The 24323-nt window shown below is 40.1% G+C and overlaps 1 protein-coding gene and 1 non-coding gene across 2 annotated transcripts in view; one reads left to right on the forward strand and one right to left on the reverse strand.

The window, feature by feature from the left end:
- Positions 1-9519: 9519 nt before the first annotated feature.
- The window catches only part of SPCS2 (signal peptidase complex subunit 2), a 29412-nt gene continuing 14608 nt past the window's right edge, over positions 9520-24323 (reverse strand). The window contains exons 2-5 of the mRNA XM_010366810.2: positions 21850-21933; positions 21294-21454; positions 17208-17342; positions 9520-10407 (exon numbers count right to left, since the gene is read on the reverse strand). Of these exons, the coding sequence (XP_010365112.1) occupies positions 10221-10407; positions 17208-17342; positions 21294-21454; positions 21850-21933 (567 nt within the window). The 3' untranslated portion in view covers positions 9520-10220. The remainder of the gene's footprint in view (positions 10408-17207; positions 17343-21293; positions 21455-21849; positions 21934-24323) is intronic.
- LOC115893715 lies at positions 18595-18698 on the forward strand. The gene has a single exon (XR_004053776.1). It is a non-coding gene; the product is annotated as a U6 spliceosomal RNA (small nuclear RNA).

Here is a 24323-nt window from a genome sequence, read left to right on the forward strand (position 1 = left end):
TCCGTAAATTTGAATTTGTGATATTTTTTCTCATTAAAAAAAAAAATCCTGTGCTGAGACAGGGAACATACAAGATGAGTCTGGAACGTCGTGGTGCCGTAAAGAAAGAACTCACAAAATGATGAGGGTTCTTTGAAAGAACATAGGAGCCAACCTCAATACAACCTGCTGTATTTTTCTAAAAAAAAAAAAAAAAAAAAAAAAAGGCCTAGAACCAGAGGCCAACTCAATCGTAATAAGCCCAAATAATGGAAATAATGGGTCTTAAACTACTATTTTGTCCCCAAAGGAACTAGGATTCCATGGAAAAAATGGCTGATTTTAGGTGCAGGGAAGAAAATGTATAAGATTAGCCTAGAACATCTTGTCTTAACAGAAAGCAAGAAAGCCATAAAAGACTATTTCAGGACATGTCAAAAGAAGAGTCAATTTGAAGGTAATTCCACTGGCCAAATATGGAAAAATTAGAACATCAAAAAGAACAAGGACTGCAAAGAAAGTTCATATTGACATATGAAGAAAAAAGTCACTTTGGTCACCTCAGAGTTTGCTAAGGAAAGCAGCTTTTTATTCTGCCTTTCCTGTACAAACCATATTTCTGGGTAACTAAATAGTTGATGGGGAAAAGTTCTCCTTCATGAAATAATTAACTGACCAATGCCAAGTGAATGATAGAATGTCATCATTTTGTCCTTTAATGACAAAATGAATTTAATGAATCTAGACAGCAATTATCAATAGCTACTAAAAGCTACACCCTTATTGCTCACCTTTTCTTCCCTTCCTACTTTCCCACCTCATTATGGCACTCCCTGCATCTCTCACATATACTACTGCCCTCAGATCCTGGTCTCAGAACTTGCCTCTGGGAGAACTCAAATAAAGACCCTATACCAGGAGATAAGAACAACAAAACAGTAATGAGTTAAGGATCTCACTTAAGAATGTAGAAAAGGAAGAATAGAATAAATCCCAAAAAGGTAGAAAAGGAAATGATGACAATAAGAACAGAATAAATGAAACAAGAAGCAAAGTACAATAGAGAGGACCGACAAAAGCAAATATTAGTTATCTAATATATGTAATGAAGTGGACAAACCCCCTGGCAAGACTCATTTTTAAAAGTTATAAATGATATTAATGAAAAGGAGACTATAAGTAGGGATAAAACAGATATCAGAAATAATATTATACAAACTTCATTCATTAAGTTTGAAAATCTAGATAAAGTTAATATGGTTTTAGAAAAAGTTACCAAACTAAGATATAGAAAATGTGAAGTCTTACAACTATTTAAAAATCTCAATCAGTAATTAAAAATCTGTTCACAAAGATAACACAACTATCCCAATTATTCCAATCTTGTATTTCCTTCATTAATAGAAGCAATGTAAATTGGTACAGTCACTTTAGAGGAAAATTTAGCAATACCTAGAAAAGTAAAAGTGTATATCCTCTCCCACCAAAGAATCCCACTACCTGTATTAGATGTATCCATACAAGAATGTTCATAGCAGCAAATGTTTAATAGTGAAAATTTATAAAAGACCTAAATGTCCATTAATAGGGTAAACTGTCATGTTTAACAGTATACAGCAGTGAAATAGAATAAATTGTAGCTACAGGTATCAATCTAAATTACCTTCACAAACACAATATTGAACAAAAAAGCAAGTTGCACAATACAGAGAGAATGGTACTTGTGCAGATTTACCATAGCAGGTCTAACAGTGCTGTCCTTATAAAGGCCTGCTTGCAAGGTTGGTGTTTTTTGACTGGTGTCTGGAAACCTGGCTCTCAAGGTGTTCCCAGTCACCAGTCAAGTGAAAAGGGTAGTTGACTATGCAGACTGTTTAAATGCAGTATGATTTATGCTGGAAACCTGCTTGCTTTCTAGGGGTCTTTATTATGTGCTACGCAGATGGTGCCCACATGACCAAATCTCAATAATCTGTGGGTACTCTCTAATGGGCTCCCTGGATAGAAACATTGCACACATGTTGCTGCATTTTTGTTGCTGGGGCAATGTGGGCTCTTTGCAATCCCTCATGGGAGGAAGAGCACAAGGAAGCCTACAAATGGATTCCTCCAGACTCTGCCAGTGTCCTTTTCCCTTATGATCCAGATATGTGTCCTTATTACATCGAGGAATAAATCTTAGTCATATATGCTGAGTCCCATGGGTCCTCCTAGCAAATATCTGAACACGGGGTGGTTTGGGAGACTCTCAATCAAAAACCACATATAAAGTTTAAAAACAGGTAAAACAATAACCATATATATCATATAAGAGCTCCCAAGGAGGTAAAAATAAAATTAAAAAATCACCATATGTCTCTACATATCTGTATATATCCATATATATAATGGACACATATGTATGAAGAAAATGCTTAGGAATAATAAATACCAAATTCCAGGTAGTAGTTACTTCTGAAGGTGCAGGAAGTAAGATGTGATTAAGGATACCCAGAGGACTTCAATTCTATTGGTAATATATGTATTTTTAATGCAGTAGGTTCACAAGTATTCATCTTATTATTCTTTAAGACTTATTTGTCTGAAACACTTCCTTTATAAAAACTGGGTCACTCAAGTCCTGGGGTTCTTTTTTTTTTTGAGACAGAGTCTCGCTCTGTCGCCCAGGCTGGAGTGCAGTGGCTCAATCTTCACTCACTGCAAGCTCTGCCTCCTGGGTTCACGCCATTCTCCTGCCTCAGCCTCCCGAGTAGCTGGGACTACAGGTGCCCGCCACCACGCCCAGCTAATTTTTTTGTATTTTTTTAGTAGAGACGGGGTTTCACTGTGTTAGCCAGGATGGTCTCGATCTCCTGACCTCGTGATCTGCCCACCTCGGCCTCCCAAAGTGCTGGGATTACAGGCGTGAGCCACCGCGCCCGGCCATCGTGGGGTTCTTTATCAGACTTCTTCAAGTTCACAATCACCAACTCTGTGGATCTCAAATTTTATAGACCCAAAGCTAATATCAAATCTTTCTAAATTATTTGAGGTAAACTCAGATGGTCTCATCTTATGCCTGAGACAGTGAAGTTAAGGAGCAATTTCTGTATTTGGAGGTAGAGAATCCTGGCTCCAATCCTCTCTTCCCACTTCCCAGCTGAGTGATCTTGGCAACTTATTAAACTTCTGTGCCTCAGATTCCTCATCTGTAAAATGGCCCAAGTCCTCATTCATGGCTCAGTTTTCACTTCCTGTATGAAGACCTCCCAGACCTCCATGGCAGAACAAATACTCCTCTTCAAGCCCCCATAGCTCTTTGCACCTCCTTCTATTGTGCTGAGATTGTCTAAGTGTCTCAGCAGACTGTGAGCAACTAAAGTGAGGGGATCAGGCCTGGCGCAGGTGTTAGCAGAGCAGAATTATGTAAAAGTTTGAAGGAAGAGGGATGCAGAAGGGTATTAAGAAGTAATGCGATCAAGTAAGACGGCACAGGAGTATCGGGGGAACTTCCTGTTACAGAAGTTAGGGAGCTTCCAAGATATGGGACAGGCAGAAGTAGGAGTGGGGCTGTCAAGAATTGTGAAGGGTCTGAGATTTTTATCTTACCTGCAAGCTAATAAGGTAGCCTGTTACTACCTGTAAAAAGGATAGTTTGTTACTTACAGCAATAGCAGTAGCCAGAGTACCAGCATTTGTGCCAGTTCTGAGCTCCAGTTCCCATATGATGACGCAGAGAGTCAGATGATACCTCCACATGCAATGAAGTGCACTAAAGGAGAGGAACTTTGAGCGTAAGGAACTTGAATCTTCAATAATGGGCAGTGGGCATGTGCACCTTTTGCTCTGATACCTTCTAAGGTTGTTTGCTATACAAACATTCCTGGACAAAAAGTCTGGAACAAAGATAGTCAGTGTCTCTCTTTGCAAAATATGCAGAAATGCTAGAGACCCATGAAAATTGTCTCCCAACAAGATGTACCTTTCATTTCTGTGCCACCATGAGTATGCCACTCCACCTGTCACTCTGATTAAACTGACAGAAACTGGAACCAGGTCCATTAAAGTCTTTTATAACATTTAATTAAAGATACTATCAACAGAACTCCATGTAACAGGATCAGACCAATCAGTATTGACTTCAGTCATATCCAAGGGCCTGTATCCAACAAAGTGGGAAAAAAAAAATCAACAAGCCATCAGGATCTACCTTAGAAAGTCAAGTGACATTCTTGAGTTTCTGTATTGACCTTGTACTTGGTCTGAGACATTAATCCAGTCACAGTGGGATGTATTAGTGATTGCACTGACTCCACTTTGGCCCACAAAGAGGAAGAGCAATTCTGTCACCCATAACCACCTGGGCCAATGAGTTGAGGCTGATTTAAGTGCCATCCAGAGCTGAGGTGGTGTCACTGATGACTACAACTAAAGTCAAGAACAAATTCCTTATCAACATTTCCAATAGGATGACTCTCAAGATAGTGATACTGTTGGGAGGCAATCTGCCACGAGCCCTGAGTGTTCCTGCATTTATGTTCTTCCTTCATATGAATTTAAGGCTGTGATGATTCTTCTTGGGCTGTACCTCAGTGTTCTGTTGGCAGTAAGCTACCTTGAAATGAGCAGGTTTACCTATTGCTCACTAAGTTTTGAGGACCCTACCCCCACCACCAAGCTTGGAGTCTGCATTTGTAGGCATTCATCTAGGCCTACCTTGTGGCACTTTTGGGGGTGTAGGCCATAAGGAGAACAGCTTTGTGTCAGTCAGCAAAGCCATGTATTTACTTTCAGTTCAAGTGGCTACCTACTTGGACTCAACAGCTAAAGTTTTTAGCTCAAAGTTCTATATCTTTATTGCTGCCATCATTTATTTCATCTTTGGGAAATCATTCATCAGCCTTGGCCGTACTGCCTTTCAGCTGGAGCCATGAGCTTGCTGCCTCATTGTCAAAACATCCTCCTGCCTCCTGCCCAGAGACTGAGCAACAACCTAAGTACAATTTGGGCAGCATGGTTCAATCCTACCTCTTGCTCCTTAGCCTCAAAATATTCTCAGGTAGGACTCTTTCTTCAGGTGGGACTTTTCTCAGGACTCTTTCCTCCTCCCTCACTTGGGAATATCTGATTTGCTACCAGATCCCAAGGAATTTCTTTTATCCCGTAATCCAGCCCATGAAAGGCCTTTGTCCTTTCTCTTCTAGAAAACCATGTTGGTCAGGATCCAATTTTCATTACTAAAACTTTCACATCTGTGAATTTTATCCTACTTGTAAGCTAACAAGTTAGCCTGCTATGCTTTCATGGATGTTGCCAGAAGACATGAGATGCCTGGGTCAGAGACAAATAACTTTATTACTTATGGTATAGCCAGCAACATGAGCATGTTTGCACCAGCTGCCCATGGCCTACACCCCACAAAGTGCCACAGGGTAGACCTAGATGGATGCCTACATATGCAGACCCCAAGCTTGTGAGGGGAGGGGTGCTCAAAACTTTCATAGTAAGCAACAGGCAAATTTGCTCATTTCAAGGTAGCTTACTGCTAACAGAACACTGAGGTACAGCCCAAGAAGAATCGTCAGTCTTACATTCACATGAGGCAAGAATATACATGCAGGAACACTCACAGCTCACGGCAGATTGTCTCTCCCAAGTTTCTCTTTCTCCAGTGGCTCACCTTTGACAGTATTAATCAACCAACTCTGGGGCACTAAGAGCCTGACAACTACTCAATCCTCATCAATTGCTTCCCAGAACAGTTTGTCACAGGGAAATCCCTCTGAAAGGGCTATTGCTCCTTTATAGCAGCCAAGAAAAACCTGAGACTTTTCCTGTTGTGTCGGCATGGGTCTAAGCCTGGAATGATAGACTGTAGGAGGGGGTTGGCTCTAAGACAGCCCAACAGTTTCCATTCTTCCTTAACAAGCATTATGTACCCTGAATCCCTCTATGCCCAAGTGAATAAACCAAAGTTCTAACAATTCACCTGGTTTCTGTCCACAGGAGTAAGGAATTTCCCTTCCTTGAAGCTCATGTAAGTACGTGTCTCTGTGACTGTTATCTGAAAGGAGAAAGAACCCGCTGCCTATACAGGAAGAATGTTAGTAGCAGCAGTTAAAATGGGGCAGATCTGAGGCTGAATGCCAGATTAGTGATGAAGTACTTCTTTCTAGAAGACAGTAAGCAACAACCAGGACATAGTTTCAGCAACCGTCTTTGAATCTGTTCCAGGAACTCTGGAACCACCTCCCCAGTTCCTTATTAACAGACAATGATGTGTGTATGTATTTAAAACATTATTCTCAGACGGGGACCATAGGGTGGGTTGTTAGGAATACTCTAATTTAGTAACAAAAAAGGCTGTCAGTGGGGACAGGATATATTCTAAAAGTCTTTTACAGTTTTCTCTGATGACTTCCACCATGGAGAAAAGGTTTGGGGTGTGGGTAGGGCTAGCCAGGAGTGGAAAACGTAGAGTTAGTGAGAGATGGGGCTCTAAGCTGAGGAGGAACTTGGGTCCAGAGAAGAACACAACTTGTGTGTATGCAAACGGACTTTGCATCTTCTTCCATTCCCCGAAATTGTTCTGAAGCAAAACTTGTTTCTACACATACATAAAAGCATGACAAACATTAAATACACATTAGCAGCTGAAATTTGCAAATAATGAAAAAACATTAGGATCTTTTTCCACTGTCCTCAGTGGCCTTCTATGTTCTCAAAAGAAGTCCGTCTGAGGTTAAGTGTGAGGAACTGAGAACTTCACTCATGATGATGCGATGGGTGTCAGGGTTTCCTGGTAGCAAGGCTGTTGCAGACCTACTAGAGGGTACAGAGCAGCCCAGCAGCATTCTGGACTGGGCTGAAGTGGCCACTCCGTAGATGGATGTGTCAGAAGCTGGCCAGAGACTCTACAAAGTGTGCCCTTGCTGAGGCTTGAGCCTGCAGAGGGTACTGTTTGTTCATGTGATGAAACACTTCTAAAATGCCGCAAGTGAAAAGACAGGGGACCAACTGCAACATGTAGCTGGGCTGATAACCCACTTCTTCAGCAAACCTAAACTGCTTCAACTGGTTTCTGGAGTCAGGGAAAAACCTTAAAAGAGATCCATGTAGTCCAAGAAGTCTCAAGCGGGGCTTATAGGCACCTTTTGGGGATATGGCACCCAACATTTTTTGTAATCGTAAGAGATGTTTTATATTTCCCGGGGGTAAGGAGTCTTCATAATCTCAAAAGAATACATTCTCTCAAACTTTTTTTTAACAAGAGACTTCACCCTAGAAAAAGAATAGGATGTATTCAAGGTCACAAATTAGAAAAAAGTTGCCAACAACCCAGGTTTCTTGTCTCTCATTTGAGGACCTATTTTCTTCCCCTCTCTTCAATCCACATTCCTTCCTGGAATAGTGAAAAAAACTGGGGAAAAATTATGATTAATAGGGAATTAAAGTAAAAACACTTATACTAAGAATATTATGTAGCTATTAAAAATGAGACTGACCTGGCCGGGCATGGTGACTAACGCCTGTAACCCCAGGACTTTGGGAGGCCGAGGCGGGCAGATCACGAGGTCAGGAGATCGAGACCATCCTGGCTAACACGGTGAAACCCCGTCTCTACTAAAAATACAACAAAATTAGCTGGGCTTGGTGGCACGCGCCTGTAGTCCCAGCTACTCAGGAGGCTGAGCCAGGAGAATGGCATGAACCTGGGAGGCAGAGCTTGCAGTAAGCCGAGATTGCGCCACTGCACTCCAGCCTGGATGACAGAGCAAGACTCTTAAAAAAAAAAAAAAAAAGAAACTGACCTATGTGTGTGTGTATATATATATATACAGGGGTTATCACCCCAGCTACTTGTTGCAATTGGTCCCCTGCCTTTGCACTTGTGGCATTTTAGGACAGTTTCTTTTATATATGTATGTCAGACTTTTTTTTTTTTTTTTTTTTTTTCAGACGGAGTTTCGCTCTTGTTGCCCGGAATGGAGTGCAGGGATGAAACCTCGGCTCACTGCAACCTCCACCTCCTGGTTCAAGCCATTCTCCTGCCTCAGCCTCCCAAGTAGCTGGGACTAAGGCATCTGCCACCATGCCCAGCTAATTTTTTGTATTTTTAGTAGAGATGTGGTTTCACCACGTTGGCCAGGGTGGTCTTGAACTGACCTCAGGTGTGACTTACCTGTCTTGGCCTGCTAAAGTGCTGGGATTAAAGGCGTGAGCCACCATGCCTGGCCTCAGACTCATTTTTAATAGCTGCATTATACACACACACAGGGAAAATGCCTAAGACATATTAAGTTTAAAACACAAATTACAGGACATATATCAATATAATTCAATTTTTGTTAAAAAAAAGTGTATGTGGAGATACATATTTGCATGTACACGTAAAGAAAAAAGCATATTGGGGGAACTCTAAGGGATCATCATGGAGAGGTTATTCACTGTCTCTATCTGCAAGCCTTGAGACCCCTGTGTCTAACAGTACAGTTGGCCCTCTATATCTACAGATTTAACCAACCATGGATTAAAAATATATTTTAAAAAATAACAAAAAAAAAATAAAAAACCAATACACTATAACTATTTATGTAGCATTTACATTGTATTAGGTATTATAAGTAATCCAGAGGTGATTAAAAGTATATGGGAGGATGTGTGTGGGTTATATGCAAATACACTACACATTTTATATAAGGGACTTGAGCATCCTTGGATTTTGGTATGCTTGGGGATCCTGGAACCAATCTCCCACAAATACCCAGATGACTGTAACTCCTCCATTGTAAAAATACACTTATCTGGTTACATGCTTTCAGAAACTTTAAGAAGCTCACGGATTAGGATTATCACCTTGTGGGAGGGAAAGGAAGCAGAAACCGGAAGCTCAGAGAGAATTCTGCAACTTACCCAAGGTTTATAGGAATGAAGAGTACAGAATCCAAGGCTTTAACTTTCTGTCCAGTGTTGTTCACAATTCCCTACTATGTGGTGTGAGATAGGACAACCTTCCCAAGACACACAGGAAATGCGATAATGGTAATTTCTTACAAACTAAATATAGTGTTGGGGACTAGGCTCAGTCGGATTTTGTAAATCTGCAGGGAAATTCCTAAAGGTCAAAGGATCTTGGCAAGCACCCAGGTCTTCTCTGACCATACTGGGAAAACACTGGAAAAACTGCTGTTTTGTCTCTGCAGGACCACAAACTCTGAAGCCAGACTCCCCAGGTTTGAATCCCAGTTCTAACACTAGCTGTGTGACAATTATTTAACTTTTGTATCTCAGTTTCCTCATGTGTAAAATGGGGATAATAACAGTATCTACCTCTTAGGATTGCTGTGAGCATTAACACATGTAAAGTACTTGGAGCATTTCTGACACAAAATAAGTACAGAATGTTGTTATTATTGTTGTTATCACTGGAAAGCTAAGAGTTCCTCAGCTACAGGTTCTCAGGGGCCTCTGACAAGTAAAATAGCCTAAAAACGAAAAAAACCTATAGTAGAAAGATGTTAACACTTGCTTCTCTGTTCTCTCCATCAAGACTATGACTCATTTTTTTCACATCTTCCTTCCTTTTATTGAAAAAAATTTTAGAAAATGGCAGTTAATAAAAGGCACAAACAAATCAACAGGGATATACTAGTGGAAAACACAATATAAAACTAAAATGCCATTGGCTTCTTTAACTAGTTAAAAGCACAAAATGTAACAGGCAGAAAGTCTGTTTCAAACAAATTAAAAAGCTATGTTTTTTTTTAAATTCTCCCCAAATCAGATATATACACACCCACAAAAATAGTGTGTGAAGGAAAGCTGTCATACACAAGACGTTGTATCCTGAATTCTTCAAGGAAACACATATTGAAATAGGAATTAACAGAGTCAGCAACAGATTAATAATTTTTTAAAATTGAGTCTTAAAATGCTACATGGCCCAAAGCTATACTATATAAAGTATACTAGGTACAAAAGAAAATGTCTGTACAGCTTTTAGCAAAACTACTTTCCCAGAAAAGCAAATTAAAATAATGCAATCAGCAGATCAAGGAGACTACAGCTAGACATCAGAGCTACAACTTCTCATATCTGTGTCAGAAAATCCTATTTATCCAGAATAGACTAAAATTTCAGGACAAAACAGGGACTTTTAAACATTTCTTACTTTACCCATTTTAAGTTCTTTTTATTTCTCCCACCCCTCAAGCCAGTAATTCAGCAAGATCCAGCAGAAAGAGGGCTACTTTTAGAATTGGCTATTTTATTTTTCTTTCTATGGCGAGACTGTCATGGAGCCTGGATATTTCAGGCTCATATGCATCCATGACCAGTGTCCCACTGTGGTCAAAAAACTTAGCAATGGACTTGGTGAACTCGGCTTCCCGCTGCTGCTTTGTTCTCCCACTGATGAAGGTCAGCTTCAAGGTGTATTTGTCATCAAACCTAAGCATGGGGGCAAAGATAACAAATCAAAAACCAAACACAGAGATTCAACCAGTAACAATATGGCACCAAGTGATTCCGAAGAAAAGGAGTAAGTTGGGCACCGGTGATACAGGGAACAAACACATCCTTTAAAAGCAAAAACAAAAACAAAACCCCAGGGCTCCTAACTCTTCAAGATACTAGTTCTGATTCTTAGGTGTTGATATATCTTTCCTGCTTTAATTACTGTGTACCTCCTTTACCTTGCTGTAGACTTTTAAGCCATGTGGACCATCTTCTCCCATCTCTGAACTTTGTATTTGCCATGCTAGATAGGTCTTCCTAGAAGACTCTTCTCCCCTGTCTCACCTGACAAGTTCTTATTTGTTAACACTATACTTGGGCATAAACTTTTCGGGGAAAGCCTCCCAATCTGGGTCAGATGTGTCTCCTCTGTCTTCCACAGCACCATCAATCAATATTCAACTCAAATACTGACCTCCTATCGTATGCCAGGCCTAATAATAGGATCCTATGGTATCAACAAAATTACCTATCTGTTGACATGATGTGTACTATGTTCTTCACTAGACTGGGAGGTTTCTTTTCCCTTTGTTTCTGGTGCTTGAATCAGGATTGTCTAGGAGATTCTTGAGCAAAGATTTTTGTCTTGTTTCATACTCTTAGCTGGGTTTCTAGTAGGCAATCAAATTTTTATAAATAAATGAAGAACCCTTGCTTTCAAGGATGCTCTCCAATCCCAGGGTGTCTAGTCCTTACACTCTGTAATCAATCTAGCTCCAGGTTTTACTCTGATCACAGGCCAGGGATGCCAAATGCTTTACTAAATGAACTCCAGAGACTCCTTATCTATATTTTAAGGTACCCTGAAGGCCATTACTATGTCCATTACTATGTCCATTCAAGAGGGTTTAATGACACCAATTGCTGGTAGGCTGACATCCCCCACCCTGTTTCCATGTATTGGGACATATTCAGTGGATTGTTAAGCTAGTATTATCTTTAGATGAAGCAGTTTCTTGAGGCTCTATTTCTGCATGTTTAAAATGGGAGAACTTCCATCTGCTTTTAGGATTACTGTCATGACTAAAACAGTGCCTATCATTAACTAGTGCTCAAAAGATCACAGCTCCTCAGTAATTGCTGGTCTAGGCAGTAACTACCAACTTGGAGAGCTAGTCGTGAAGTTCCTTTAACTATTTTCAACACCTCAAAAGATTTTCTCAAGTTCTGACCAACTGCTACTAATTGATATCACAGTAATTTTTAGATTTCTGTGCCCAGTTTTATTAGCAGTTACATGGCTTTGGTGGCAGTCCATGAACTGATGAGTTGTGATCTGACACATTTTAGAAATGTTCATTAATTCAGATATTTATTAAGCCTACCTATATGGGTCAGGCAGTTTTAGATGGTAAGAATATATGGCAGTGAACATAATATAAATGCCTGCCTTTTGGGACTTTCATTTTAAGTGTGTGTAGGGAACAGACAGTATAAAAAAATAAGATGTTCTCTTAAACAGGTGGGCAGAAAAACCTTCACTAAGCAGATGTTTGAGCAGAGCCAAGAAAGGTAAGAGAACAAGCTCTCTGGAAAAAGAATGTTCCAGGCAAAAGCAATAGCAAGTGCAAAGGCCCTGAGGCAAGAACATGCCTGAAATGTCTTAAGAACAGAAAGGGGCATAATGTGAACAGAATGAAGTGGGAGAGGATGAGAGCCATAGGAGATGAGGGGTATGTTTGCATAGGTGTGTGGAGTGCAGAGAATAGACATGTATGGACTTCCAAGCCATCCTCAGGATTCTGGCGATTTCTCTGAGTGAGTTTTGAGCAAAAGACTGAATTGATTATGTTTCAAAATGATCACTTTGCTTGCTGTCCTGGGAACAGACTATGGGTGGGGAGAGGGCTGCAGAAGTCCATTAGAACATCATTACAGTAGGCTGGGCGCAGTGGCTCACGAGGTCAGGAGATCAAGACCATCCTGGCTAACATGGTGAAACCCTGTCTCTATTAAAAATGCAAAAAATTAGCAGGGCGTGGTGGCGGGCGCCTATAGTCCCAGCTATTTGGGAGGCTGAGCCAGGAGAATGGCGTGAACCCGGGAGGTGGAGCTTGCAGTGAGCCGAGATCACGCCACTGCACTCCAGCCTGGACAAAAGTGTGAGACCTCGTCTCAAAAAAACAAAAAAACAAACAAAAAAAGAACATCTTACAGTAACTTATGTGACAGAGAATAGTAGCAGCAGAGATGGTAAATGGTCAGACAATACATTTAGATGGTACAGCTAACAGGATTTTCTGACAGAAGGACTGAGAAAGAGGAGTCAAAATGACTCCAGAGCTCTGTAAGGACAGCACTGCCATTTACTGAAGTGAGAAAACTGAGGGCAGGTTTGGACGAGGCAAAGATGAGTAAGGTTTTGGACATGTTGACTTTGAGATGACTATTGGGATCCAACATCAAACAGAATGCCGGAATATATTTAGAGTTCAGAGAAGAGATTAAGGATGAAAATATAAATTTAGAGATCATCATAGAGAAGAGGTTCCAGAACAAGCCCTGGTGGCATTTCAAATGTAAAAAAATGGGAGATGAAGAATCACAAAAGAGACTGAGGAACAGACATTAAGGTAAGAAGAAAATTACAAGCGTGTGGTATCCGAGAAGCCTAGTTAAAAAAAAAAAAGTATTACAAGGTAAGGGTAATTAGCTATGTCAAATGCTGCTGACAGGTCAAGTAAGAGGACAAAAGAGAAGACAAGAGTAGATCCAGGTGATAGCACAAAAGGAAAAGGAGAGTAGAGAAATGAGGAGACTGTCTGAGGAGCAGAAGGGGAAAGAACATTTTTTTTTTTTTTTTTTTTAGTTGGGAGAAATTACAGTATATATGTATGTCAGACGGAATGATCCAGCAGAGGGAAACATCAAGTAAAGGGGAAGGGATAGAATCCCATAGACCAGGGAGGGAAGGTCTTAGATAGGTACTTGGAAGTAGGTAAGTAGTGATGGTAGACTTATGATGGCTTCTATCTTCCCAACAACAAAGCACTGAGAGTAAAGATAGGGGAGGAGGCCTAGGAGGTTTGAGGATAGGGAAGATATGAAAGATCCTCCAGGACAGGGAGAGAGTAACTGGACTACAGAAGTGTCATGGAATCTAAGCCAGGTAAGGAGGAAGTGAAGTGGGTTACAGATGCCACTGGGGCAGAAGAAATGCTGTGACAAGAGAACTAGAAGGAAACAAATTAGAATAACAGGAAGCAATGGTCGGGGTGGGACACTTAAAACTGAAATTATTGAACGTAGTTTGTTCTTAGTAATTGCAAGGTCTACTAGGATATGTCTATGAAAGTAAGTGTTTAAGACATGATAGAAAACAGGATAATGGGAAGAAAGGAAGTAAAACTGAGAGGCCAAATTACTAGAATAATTATCTATGTGAATATGGCAATCACCAAGACTTATGAAAGGACAAATGTTAGAGAGTGCCAATGAGCCAGGAATTATCTTCAAAAGAGCAGGTCTGTATTTAACTGCAAGGAAGAGGCATAGAAGTGGCACAATGTGATGACATGCATTCAAAGGAGGAGGGGAGCGGTTTAGGGAAGAGGAGGCATTGGAAGCTGCAAAGGGGAGACCCATTTCTACCTGTAGTACCAGAGTAATGAAGGCTGTGAGAGAAACATCAGCTACCACTTGCAGTCTGCAGAGGAATTACGTCCTCAGGGATTATGGTCCGGTTTCACTTAGGGCAAGAAAGAGAAGGGAATGTTCATAGAGACGGCTAGGTTATAGGGGACTTTGTGGATGGCTGACAATGACTTGGCTGCAGGCAGAGACTAATTAGGAGGTCATGGCTGCTGCCCAACTCAGATGAACGTCAATCATTCACATAACAAAACATGCCACACCAGGCCCTTGGCTGGGTCTGGTTACCAAGGGGTAAGTGAGAAAGTCCCACCTGGGCTTAGGTTTCTAGTGTAGAGTGAACGGTATAGGAGCTCACGCTTTGGAGGAGGGGGGCAGGCCCGGGAGGAGACACAGACAGTAAATAATTATAGCTCCATGTGGTAATTAACAGAGGTAAGCATAAAATGCTTTTAAGAATAACTGGGCGTGGTGGCTCATGCCTGTAATCCCACCACACTGGGAGGCAGAGGCTAGGGGATCACTTGAGGAAAGGAGTTCACAACCAGTCTGGCCAACATGGTGAAACTCCATCTCTACAAAAAATACAAAAATTAGCTGGGTGTGGTCGTGGGTCCGTAATTGCAGCTACTCAGGAGGCTGAGGCAGGAGAATTGCTTGAACCCAGGTGATGGAGGTTGCAGTGAGCCAAGATCGCATCATTGCGCTCCAGCCTGGGTGACAAGAGTGAAACTCCGTCTCAAAAAAAAAAAAAAAAAAAAAAAAAGAATAACCAGGACCACCTAATTTAGAGTAAGGCATGTCAGGGAAGGCTTCTTGGAAGTAGGAGTGAGCCAGGTTACAGAAAGACAGCTAAGCCAGAAAGAAGAACATGTTTAAAGGTACGGGGTCACTGGGAAACTTGGATAACTCAGCATCTTGCAAATTCCATAATATTGCCAGGGTGAGAGACTGGATTTTGAGAGGGGCATAAAAGAAAGCTGCAGATGTCACTAGGGGATGAATGCTGTAACACTTCATATGCTGAAGGAGTTTAGACTGTATAATGAATGTGCTGGGGAGTCAAAAAATCACTTTTCGCGAGAGAGTCATGTGCTGTCTGCACATGGCAACTGGTAGTCTGTGAAACCTTTCATTGCCATTGTCATATCACATGACCTGGCAGTAGGAATAAGACATCAGAATCAGCTACTGTTAAGCTACTAAATCCGTCTGTGAGGTGGGGGAGGGGGAAGACATCAGCAGAAAGTGGGGAACAAAGCAAGAATGTTCACACTTCCACTCCACCAACAATATGGCAGTTGGTAAAAATCAGCAAGAAACGTGAAAAAATCAGAACCCTTGTACACTGCTAGTGAGACTGTAAAATAGGGCAGCCACTTTGGACAACAGTCCGGCAGTTCCTCAAACAAAGAGAGTTACCATATGATCTAGTAAGTCTTCTCCTAGGTGTATTACCCAAGAGAAATGAAAACATGTCTACCTAAAAACATGTACACAAATATGGATAGCAACATTATTCATAATAGCCAAAAAGTAGAAACAACCCAAATGTCTGTTAACTATCAAATGGATAAACAAAATGGAATATTGCTTGACCATAGAAAGGAATAAAGTACTGGTACATGCTACAACATGAATGAACCTTGTGTACAGTATATATAGGAAGTAATGGCACTAAGTGAAAGAATCTAGTTATAAAAGACCACATATTGTATGATTCCATTCATATAAAATGTCCATAAGAGAGAACAGAGAAAGTAGACTGGTGGTTGCCCAGGGCTCAGGGAAGTGGAAGGATAGGGAAGTGATTAGCTAGAGTACAGAGGTTTTTTTTTTTGAGGTGATGAAAATGCTCTAAAATTGACTGTAATAATGGTTGCAAATATCTGTAAATACACTAGAAACTTTTGAACTGTACACTTTAAATGGGTGAAATGTATGGTAGGTGAATTATATAAAAGTTATTAAAAAATACAAAAGTCAGAATAAAAATAACGAAATTACAATGCCGCTAAGTTTTAGAATTCTGCAACTCTGCTTCAGTGGCCTGGTAGAGGATGCAGATTATGATGGCTGGGGCCAAAGGGCAGCTCGAAGCCCCTGTTAGGAGACAAGCAAGGACTCAACTGCAACAACAGAATGAAGGTCTGCTTCCCTTTCTCATAGGCGCCTCTACAAGTTGGCAATGAGAGAGTCTGTATGGCACAGATGCTACACTTAATTTCATATGTAAATAATTGTACTTATAATTTGTGGGGCTATTATGCACTAGTTAAGTATAATATGTTTTTAAGATAGTGACTACGAGTATGAATTCTGGTTTCAAACTTGGGCTGGAATTCCTGCTCTACCACTTTTGGGCTATATGATACTGGAAGAGTTGATTTAACCTTTGGGCCTGTATTCTTACCTATAAAATGAGTGTTCTAAAATCCAAATGAGATAATGCATTTAGCAGAATACCCAACATACAGTAAATGTTCAAAAAACATTTGCTATTATTATAATTGGTATTTCAAGTTCCCAGAAACTCTAGACATCATTTTTGACCCCGCTAAACCTGATAATTTATATGATTTACCCAAAGTTATACAGCTAGAAAGAAACTGAACTGGAACACGAACCTAGTTCTTGGTACCTATAAAACACATGTGTGTCAGCTGCACAAAGTTATACCTAACACTGGTCAGAAACAGACTGTAGATTGTGCTTTTTTTGAGTTGCCCAGTGCACTGCTCCCGAGCTTCTTGACTGTATTCATGGAGAGAAGACAGGATCATAGAAGACACAGAAGCTAATGGAGTTCTTCAAAGATAACTGATCTCACATCTTTGGCGTTTATAGTTTTGTACACTTAATCGTCTCTGTTACCTGGCCACAGGAAAAAAGAATCATTCTTCATTCTTCCACCAAAGCACTTTCTCCCACAGTTTATCCTCAGAGCATTTCTGTGATAATGCAATCTCAGAACTACAGGGCTAGGACAAACCTTCTAGATCATTCACCCTCCTCTCTTCATTTTATATGACTAGCCCTATGATCCATGTAGAGTAGGCACATAATAAGTCTTCTGTTGATAATGATAACATGCCAGGGCAAATCCAACAACAGGATTGAAAAATCTGTGAGGATAGTCATACCTTTTAAGACTGGAGGACAGCTGCCAAATATCATCAGGATCCATTCCTGTAGGATCTTTCCTGTGGGCCACGAGAAAGATGCTCTTCTCCTTATATGAGGTATAAATAGTCAGAATCCCCATCATCACAAAATAGGTTCAAATAAAGTTAAGGAAAAAATACTCAAACATAAAAGAGAAGTAACACAAATTGACAAGCAAGAGATATAAAAACTTTCATAATGATAGTCCTAAAGAAGACAGCTTTGTCTTGCTGCATAAACACTGAAAATTTAGCTATTTCATTTTCATCCTTGTGTTTATGTACCAAGAGAAACAAGGTTCTCTCTGGTTAATTCTGCAAACATCTCAAAAAGGAAGACAAGAAAAAGATACAGAGCATAAACTAGCTCTCATCTTTATGTTCAAAGACAACATGTATAATAAGATACCTAGTTTGTCAAGACTTTGTCATAATAGTGCTTATTTCTTTATAAAAAACAACTAATAGTCCCAGTGGACTTGACCATGTTCAACTGATTTTAAGGGTTATAAGAAGAGAAGAAAAGTGACCCAAAATAGTTTACTATAGGAGAGTATGTCAAATAGTACTACAATTACTTCCTGTATGCACATAGACTTTTTATTATATTATATTATATATTATATTGTTTTTGACAGTATTAAGTACCATATATAATAAGCACTTACAGTTTGCCAAAAACCGGCATAAGAGCTTTGTGTACACTGTGCCATTTAAATTTCAGAAACAAGGCTGCGCACGATGGCTCACACCTATAATACCAGCACTTTGGGAGGCCGAGGCAGGCAGTCTGAGACCAGCCTGGCCAAAAGGGAACAATGGGAAATCCCATTTCTACTAAAAATACAAAAATTAAGGCTAGGCATGGTGGCTCATGCCTGTAATCCCAGCACTTTGGGAGGCTGAGGTGGGCAGATCACTTGAGGTCAGGAGTTCAAGACGAGCCTGGCCAATATGGTGAAACCCCATGTCTCTACTAAAAATACAAAAATTAGCCGGGCATGGTGGTACATGCCGGTAGCCCTGGCTACTTAGGAGGCTGAGGCATGAGAATGGCTTGAACCCAGGAGGTGGAGGTTGCAGGGTGGCAGTGAGCCGAGATCGTGCCACTGTGCTCCAGCCTGTGTGACAGAGCAAGACTCCATCTCAAAAAACAAAAAACAAAAAAATTTAGCTGGATGTGGTGGTGCAGGCCCGTAATCCCAGCTACTTGTGTGGCTGCGGCAGGAGAATCACTTGAACCCGGGAGGCAGAAGTTGTAGTGAGCCAAGATCGTGCCACTGCACTCCAGCCTGGGCGACAAAGTGAGACCCTGTCTCAAAAAATAAAAATAAAATAAATAAAATAAAAATAAATTTCATGAACAGTGCTCGCTTCGGCAGCACATATACTAAAATTAGAATGATACAGAGATTAGCATGGCCCTAGCACAAGGATGACAGGCAAATTCATGAAGCATTCCATTAAAAAAGAGTTAAAAAAGATAAATTTCATGAACAGGAAAGGCAGGAAAATATAGTGTGAAGTATATGAACTTCAGAGTAGAGATAATCCTAGATTTAAATAGATTTAAATCTTGGCCTTTAATCAGTATAATCATAACAAATAACTTCCTTCCCAAGTCTTAGTATCCTTACCTTTAAAACTGGGATAATACTGATATTTTAGAATTACCATGAGATTTAGAGATGAAGGATATATGTAGTCTATGATACAGAAGAATTTTTTTTTTTTTTTTTTTGAGACAGGGTCTCACTCTGTCACCCAGGCTAGAGTACAGTGGCACGATCTCAGCTCACTGCAGCCTCAACATCCCAGGCTCAAGTGATCCTCCCATCTCAGCTTCCTGAGTAGCTGGGATTATAGGTGTGCGTCACCACATCCAGCTAATTTATTTTTTAATTTATCTAATTACTTTATTTATTTTGAGACAGAGTGTTGCTCTGTCACCCAGGCTGCAGTGCAGTAGTGGATCTCAGTTCACTGCGACTTCCGTCTCCTGGATTCAAGTGATTCTTGTGCCTCAGCCTCCCAAGTAACTGGACTACAGGCATGTACCAACACGCCCAGCTAATTTTTGTATTTTTGGTAGAGACAGGGTTTCTCCACATTGCTGAGGCTGGCCTTGAACTTTTGGGCTCAAGCAATTCGCCCGCCTTGGCCTCTCAAAGTGTTGGGATTACAGGCGTGAGCCACGATGCCCAATAACAGAAGATATTTATAATGGTAGTCCCTACTATTATAAATAAAACTGATATGACTAAAAATAAGACCTTGTTTTATTAAACAAATATAAGCAAACAAATGAATTACCATCAAGGTAGTTCTCTTGGGAGGCCAGATGTTTGTAACAAGATTGCTATCATTTTCAAATCGCTTTGGAATTCCCCTGGGGACTGTCTCTAGAACCTATAGAATATTATTCTTTTGAACTGCCTTAACGGTGAAAAATTCACACTGGGATGATTAATCTGATGACCGGAAGGAGTCAAGGATCACCTGGTACCACTTCTGGGGGCTATGTAGGGCAAACTAGATAATACAATTTTTGACTAGGATCTGCTTTATTAGAGGTTTGCTAACTGCCTCTGAAGATAAATCTCCAACATGAAGTTTTAAAACATATTTCAAGTTGGCTGGGCACAGTGGCTTATGCCTGTAATACCAGCACTTTGGGAGGACTGCTTGGGCCCAGGACTTTTGACACTAGCCTAGGCAACGTAGTGGGACCTTGTCTCTGTAAAAAATTTAAAAATTAGGTAGGCATGGTAGCGTGTGCCTGTCTGCTTAGGAGGCTGAGGTAGGAGAACTGCTTGAGCCAGGAGGCTGAGGCTGCAGTGAGTCATAATCACACCACTGTACTTTAGCCTGGGTGACAGGGTAAGACGCTGTCTCAAAAAAAAAAAAAAAAAAAAAAAAAAAAAAATTTAGGTAGTGGTAACATTGTTTAAAAAAGTAAACTGCCTACCAAAATTATCTGTTTTAATAGTGAAGTATAATTAAGTTCTTTTTTTGTGGGGGGGGCGGGGGGAATGGAGTCTCACTCTGTCGCCCAGGCTGGAGTGCAGTGGCGCGATCTCGGCTCACTGCAAGCTCCGCCTCCTGGGTTCACGCCATTCTCCTGCCTCAGCCTCCGGAGTAGCTGGGACTACAGGCGCCCGCCACCACGCCCGGCTAATTTTTTGTATTTTTAGTAGAGACGGGGTTTCACCGTGTTAGCCAGGGTGGTCTTGATCTCCTGACCTCGTGATCCGCCCGCCTCGGCCTCCCAACGTGCTGGGATTACAGGTGTGAGCCACTGCGCCCGGCCTTAATTAAGTTCTTGATATTCAACTTCTTGAGAAAAAAAATCAACTGGGTAGGCAACAACCATGATCTTATATTTATCATAAAAAAGGGGAAAGGAAATGATTATATATCAAATACAATATAAAATCTCTCATTTAATCTTCATGATAATTCTGAATGCTACCCATATTTATAAATCAGTGGTATTCAAATCATTTCAAAAATAAGTAAATTTTCATTAGCACAAGATCACAAATACCTTGGATTTCAAACCCACATTCTCTAGCTCCAGAATAAGTTCTTAATTCCTCTATAATACAAGTCACACTTGTATCTCATGCTAATTTCCAGTTCAGCTCCTCAGCTTCAAGTAAACTTGATACAGATCTGAGTCTTCAAAATCAGTTCCTTTCCTAATATCCTAGAATGAGTGGCTTGAAGCAGCCATGTCTAATGGGAAAAGTTCTGGGCTAGAAATGAGAAGAGCTGGGTTCACGATTACTATGTGTTTTGCTATTAAGTGCTCATATTAGGATAATAACCTCTACATTAATAACAAAAATGAATTACAATAAAATAACCATACTAAACATAAAATATCAATGACAGTTACTATATAAATGATAGATGTTTACTAGATAAACATCACAGCTCATAATATCAAATTCTAACATTAGCAAGCCCTAACATGAAAGTCTGTTTTGTTTTTTGTAGGGAGAAGTATCAGCAGATTTTTAAAAATGGCCACTAGAAAACAAACCTGAGCATAAAGGATATGATATGACGCACAAAGCCAAAACGGGTTTCGACTCTGGAAAAGGGTGCATATAATCCCAAATCAAAGCCACTATGGCAAAGAAACAGGAGATTGTACAGATGGTGAGGCGACCATCAATTAGACCAAAATTCTCCACGTATTTGTATTTTTCCAGAAGTACCTGGTGAGAAAAAGAAGGAATCAAGCTAATAGGAATACTTCCTTCCCAGTATCTGCTTTTGTTCTTGATTTCCATAATAAAAGAATCTATGAATTAACAAGAAGTTCCCTCCAGTTGGGATTTTACCACACCAAACAAATAAGACTCAAGTCTTCTATAAAGAACCAAGAGAAAAAGTTCATCAATCCCTCATATAAAAACTTTAAACTCTTCAACTTTTCCCACAGCTAAAATGTTCTTCTGACTTTTTCTGTGAGAAATTTTAGAAACTGCTTTCTGACTCAATTTCTAACACTGAAAACTAAGGTCACTCCAAGTTACAAAACGAAAAGATTTTCCAGGAGAGATGGCCATCAGCTGTATAGATACTAACCAACCCCTCCTCAAGAAAGTACCTTTTTGGCAGAATCATCCAAAGAGTTTTTCACAGCTGATCCATCCCACTTGTCAATTTTTACAGGCTTATCATCTATCTTCCACTGTAAAACAAACAGAAAAGTTGTGCATCAAGAACCTAGGCCTCTTACTGAAGGTAAAATGAACCACTTTTTAAGAGCATCCCTCATGCACACATAATATTTACTCTTTGTCTTCTGATGTTGCAGAACTAAAAGACAAAACAGGCTATTCTGGGCACACTCCTATGGGGTAGCCCTGCAAGAAGCAGTTAAAAACAAGCAAACAAAAAAGACCAAACAATTAAAAATCAGGTTGAAGGAGATGAGGTAACCAGAGTCAGGTGGTACTCATGTGATGTTGACATTGCCAGTCTCCATGCAGAGAATACAAAAACAACCCCAGAACCAGAACACGTATATGGGCTGCAGAGACTGTAAGTGTAAACTTGCATATCCCACCTTCATTTTACCCAAATGTGAGTACAGAAAATTACTCTATTTATTCATTCTTTCCTTCTGTGACCACAAAACTCAGAAAATACAGATACATGAATTTACAGACACTAACAAAATGGGGAGGATCTCCTTTAATATCACTTTGTCAGCTAACAACTTTTATTATTTTACCAGCATGTCTTAACTTTAAGACAGCAATTCCAGTATAGCCTGTTGGAAACAACACTAAATTGTAAATTACAAACCAAGTCCCAGACTCAGTCCCATCATGAGTTGAGTGGACAAACTCTGCTTCTATTTCTCTTATCTATAGAGGTTTAGAAAGTTTCTCAAACACTACTATTCAGAGGCAAATAATTCTCTCACTCACTGCTCATGTAGAAGTTCAAAATGTTACAGCACCTACGAATGCCAATTTAGCACCCTGAATTCAGCTTCCCACTTCTGGGAATATTTCTATAACTGAATACATTTGAAATGATATACAAGGCTACTCACTGCAGCATTGTCTGTAATAGTGAAAAGCTGGAAGTAACTCGAATGCTCATTTACAAGGGGATTGGTTAAATAAACTACAGTACATCCATATATCTTATCAGGGTAGAGAAATATGGGGAGGAGTAAGACTACTTACTTATGTGTGCCTTTAAAATTTTTTAACCATATGAATGTATTACATAGTAAAAAATTTTCTCAAATGCAAGTATTTAAGTAAATGTAGCTTAAGAGGAACAGGGTGCTACAAATAATCTGATAAACCTGTTTTTTTTTGTAGAACATTAATGGCCAACTCTTAATTTTTTAGATTAAGTGAACAAATATTATATTCCATAAAAATCACAAACCAGCAATCAATCCAAAATTCATTTGGATTTAGAATGGATTATTTTATGGAAAGACAGAGAATGTCATATTTATCTTTCGGATTGAGCACAAATACAAAGATAATGCCTATAAGAAACAGGCCGGGCGCGGTGGCTCAAGCCTGTAATCCCAGCACTTTGAGAGGCCGAGACGGGTGGATCACGAGGTCAGGAGATCGAGACCATCCTGGCCTACACGGTGAAACCCCGTCTGTACTAAAAAATACAAAAAACTAGCCGGGCGAGATGGCGGGCGCCTGTAGTCCCAGCTACTCGGGAGGCTGAGGCAGGAGAATGGCGCAAACCTGGGAGGCGGAGCTTGCAGTGAGCCGAGATTGCGCCACTGCACTCCAGCCTGGGCGACAGAGCGAGACTCCGTCTCAAAAAATAAATAAATAAATAAATAAATAAATAAAGAGATGGCAGTGGTGAGTACCTGCCGTCCCAGATACTTGGGAGGCTGAGGTGGGAGAACAGCTTGAGCCCAGGAGTTCCAGTCCAGCCTGGGCAATATAGTGAGAACTTGTCTCTGGAAAAAATAAATAAATAAATAAACAATAAAAAATAAAATAAGAAGTGGGATAAAAATAATTGTAAAGATTTTAAACAACTACAGAAATATAATTCATCAACCTTTTTTTTTTTTAAACTGTGATTCTATATATTATTATACAAAAGAGAAAACCCGTTCTGTGAAGTTTGTTGGGAGAAATAACATGAGCTAAAAACAGCCATACTTGAAGTGATTAAAAGTCAATCAAGTTTTTTTTTCCCTTGGTGCCTTGTAAAAGCAAGTATTTTTCTTCGAGAAAATTACTCATGGCAGCATACTGCAATATTGACTGCCATAGACTGCCAGCCTACAAATCAAACATGACATCTAATTTTAAAGATGCAAACTGAACCAAAAAGAAATTAGCAGGCTTTCTAGCTAGATAGCTCATTTACACTGTCAAGTAAATCCCTCTTTGAAGACATGCAAAAGAACCAACTTGTAGAGCCAAACCCACCATAGCATTTGAATTATTTGTGAAATAAAGTCAGAATAAAGTCATTTAAAAATTATGGGTCATTCAAAAACAGGAAAATCATATTCTCAGACACCTAGCCACACTTCACTGCCTGCATTGCATCACAGAAAAGAAACTTGCC

The sequence above is a fragment of the Rhinopithecus roxellana genome, chromosome 15, assembly GCF_007565055.1.
Source record: "Rhinopithecus roxellana isolate Shanxi Qingling chromosome 15, ASM756505v1, whole genome shotgun sequence".
NCBI classification, from domain to species: Eukaryota; Metazoa; Chordata; class Mammalia; order Primates; family Cercopithecidae; genus Rhinopithecus; species Rhinopithecus roxellana.